This window comes from Gadus morhua, chromosome 5 (genome assembly GCF_902167405.1).
Source record: "Gadus morhua chromosome 5, gadMor3.0, whole genome shotgun sequence".
NCBI lineage: Eukaryota > Metazoa > Chordata > Actinopteri > Gadiformes > Gadidae > Gadus > Gadus morhua.
Genome location: NC_044052.1, coordinates 4,934,014 through 4,937,063, shown reverse-complemented (window position 1 = coordinate 4,937,063; position 3,050 = coordinate 4,934,014). Strand labels below are relative to the sequence as shown.

Below are 3,050 nucleotides of genomic sequence, written 5' to 3'. Positions count from 1 at the left end.
AAATTTCAATTGCAGATTTATTCCTGAAAAGCACACGTCAAACCTTTTCATAACGCCATGTGAATCAAAGCTGATCGATATAGCATTTATTGGCAATACCACATACCGCATGGCAAGGACAAAAATCCTTCAATCCAGTGACCTAAAGAGGAAAGCTGTGTGCATCCCATACAGAAGGGGGCATGCAATTTTTCCACTTCTGCATAATTGAACAACGAGGTACAGTGTTTCCCACAGAAAATGAGTTTGTCAAGGTGGGGGTGTGCAGGGTTCTGATGGGGATGTTAGTTCGCATCACTAAATAATATAACATGCATAATAATATACTAAATAATATAACATGTATATTTTATATTGTGTTCAGTATAAGTCTGTTGCATAATAACTCTACTTTTATTTGTTTCAGATTATGGCGTTTGTGAGGGCTGTGTGGCAGGAGGGCGATAAAGTTTTTGAAGGGGTGCTGCCAATAAATTGGATTGACGAAGAAAGGAAAGTCCTCAGATGGCCAAAAAAGGGACGGGCGTCGGCCTGGAAAAACAAAACGAATCCAGCTGGAGACTGGCTGGACTTTCCCCTCATAAAAATATGTGATGCTTAAGGCGAGACACGGCAGGTGAAAACATCGATTTTTCATGACCTGGTCAAATTTGAGATTTTGGGCTAGTTTACATCCATGTAATTTTTTACACTGCTATAAAGAAAATTTCCAAATAACACATGTCGGTTGGTTTACATGACTTTGCAACTTCTGACTTTTTTACAGAAAGTGAAAAGGAGTGCACCGAGTTTAATTATACATCGTCAGCACAGACAGATTCAGAAGACCCTCCAGAACTGGGGAAAAGGGCAATAAAAAGAAAGCAATTTTCTGATTGTATTGAAGGCAAGCATACTTACAGCTGTTTGTAATCCATCACATTCCAAATGTTGAAACATTTGTATCCCTGGAATGTAAATTAACTTTTGTTGTAATTCATTAGAACCAGAACTATCAGATGAAGAACCCAGACCCAAAAAATCGCCAGGGTTGTTTAATGTAAAAAGTCTTAAATATGTCTTTGCCAAACAAATACTGTTTGCGACATGAATACTTTTTCTGTTTCTATGTAGGCAAAAGCACAGGACTGCTCAGCAAGCCACCAAAGCCACCAAATATGACTAATGTTAAGTCAAGTGGACTAGTTAAGAATGTCAAAAGAAATCCAAATCAGTTAGCAGGGAGAGAGTTCAACATTTTTTGGCATGATCATTTATATTTGTTACAGAGACACCCAGTGTCAGAAACCAGGACCAGACCTCTTTGGATAATACTCCAACTCTAGATTCATCATATAGTAAGTTTGCCTAAATGGACTAAAAAAAGAAATGTATGGATGAATGACTCAATTCAACATGTTCTCTCACTTTGTCACAGCCCACCCCCAGAGGAGCCCCTCCCCCTCCAATCATTCTGATGTTGGGGGTGAGTCCTGGCAGGATAGCTCACCTTCATCTCCAAGGAGTAAGTTAACCGAATTGAACTCAAGAATAAAGTGCCATCTACTTTCTGTCCACTTTCACCACTTTCTGTCTAACACACGACCCCAACATGTTCCCTGTCTCTGTCTCTCACAGACCAGTCCATAAGGAGCCCCTCTCCCTCATCCAGGAGCCCCTCTCCCTCATCCAGTCATTCTGGGAACCACAGAGGAGGCTCCCATTCTGGTGGTCCTCCTAGAGCCTCAAACAGTAAGTTGGCCTAAATGAACTGAAGCAAAGAATGCTGTCTGAACGTTACTGTATAGCACACAAGCCCAACATGTTCCCCGTCTCTCACTCTTGTCACAGGCCAGTCCATAAGGACCCCCTCATCCAGTCATTCCAGGAACCACAGAGGAGGCTCTCGTCCTGGTGGTTCTTCTCGAGCCTCAAACGGTAAGTTGACCTAAATTAACTGAAGCAAAGAATGCTGTCTAAACGTTACTGTATAGCACACAAGCCCAACATGTTCCCTGTCTCTCACTCTTGTCACAGGCCAGTCCATAAGGACCCCCTCTCCCTCATCCAGTCATTCCGGGAACCACAGAGGAGGCTCTCGTCCTGGTGGTTCTTCTCGAGCCTCAAACGGTAAGTTGACCTAAATTAACTGAAGCAAAGAATGCTGTCTAAACGTTACTGTATAGCACACAAGCCCAACATGTTCCCTGTCTCTAACTCTTGTCACAGGCCAGTCCATGAGGAGCCCCTCTCCCTCATCCAGTCATTCTGGGAACCACAGTGGAGGCTCCCATTCTGGTGGTCCTCCTAGAGCCTCAAACAGTAAGTTGGCCTAAATGAACTGAAGCAAAGAATGCTGTCTGAACGTTACTGTATAGCACACAAGCCCAACATGTTCCCTGTCTCTCACTCTTGTCACAGGCCAGTCCATAAGGACCCCCTCTCTCTCATCCAGTCATTCCAGGAACCACAGAGGAGGCTCCCATTCTGGTGGTTCTTCTCGAAGTTCAAACGGTAAGTTGACCTAAATGAATTGAAGGAAAGAATGCCGTTTGAACCTTATTGTCTAGCACAGTGGCACAGTGGTTCTCAAAGTGCGGTCCAGGGACCACTGGTTGCTTAAGATGTTGTTCTTTGAATACAAAGAGGCTCCCGTTCTGGTGGCTCTCCTCAAACCTCAAACAGTAAGTAAATGAACTGAAGCAAAAGATGCTGTCTGAACGTTACTGTCTAGAACACAACCCCAATATGTTCCCTGTCTCTCACTCTTGTCACAGGCCAGTCCATGAGGAGCCCCTCTTCCTCACCCAGGAACCACAAAGGCTCCCGTCCTGGTGGTTCTCCTTTAGCTTCAAACAGTAAGTTGATCTAAAAGTAATGAATGTGTCTGTATAGCACATAACACTTCATCTAACATTTTCAATGTCTGATGTTCTTGTCACAGGCATCAGGGCCCGCTCCCCCAGAGAGAGGAACAGTGTATTCCCCATGGAAAATGACAGTGAGTTTTAAATATTCTTGCTACAACCAGATGTTTGAGCAATCTAGAGCTCTAACCACATTTCTATTGT

The 3,050-nt window shown here is 43.6% G+C and overlaps 1 protein-coding gene across 1 annotated transcript; it reads left to right on the top strand.

Moving 5' to 3' along the window:
* Positions 1-1,040: 1,040 nt before the first annotated feature.
* On the top strand, positions 1,041-2,613 carry LOC115543852 (mucin-1-like). Its single transcript, XM_030356494.1, has 4 exons — positions 1,041-1,504; positions 1,618-1,731; positions 2,017-2,109; positions 2,401-2,613. The coding sequence occupies exons 1-4, from the start codon at positions 1,381-1,383 to the stop codon at positions 2,505-2,507; spliced, it is 438 nt and encodes a 145-aa protein (XP_030212354.1). The 5' UTR covers positions 1,041-1,380; the 3' UTR covers positions 2,508-2,613.
* Positions 2,614-3,050: the final 437 nt, after the last annotated feature.

Coding starts and splice junctions, on each gene's coding strand:
- LOC115543852 (XM_030356494.1), top strand. CDS start 1,381: ATGACTCAATTCAACATGTTCTCTCACTTTGTCACAGCCCACCCCCAG. Junction 1,505..1,617: donor CTCACCTTCATCTCCAAGGA/GTAAGTTAACCG, acceptor TGTCTCTCACAG/ACCAGTCCATAAGGAGCCCC. Junction 1,732..2,016: donor TCCTCCTAGAGCCTCAAACA/GTAAGTTGGCCT, acceptor CTCTTGTCACAG/GCCAGTCCATAAGGACCCCC.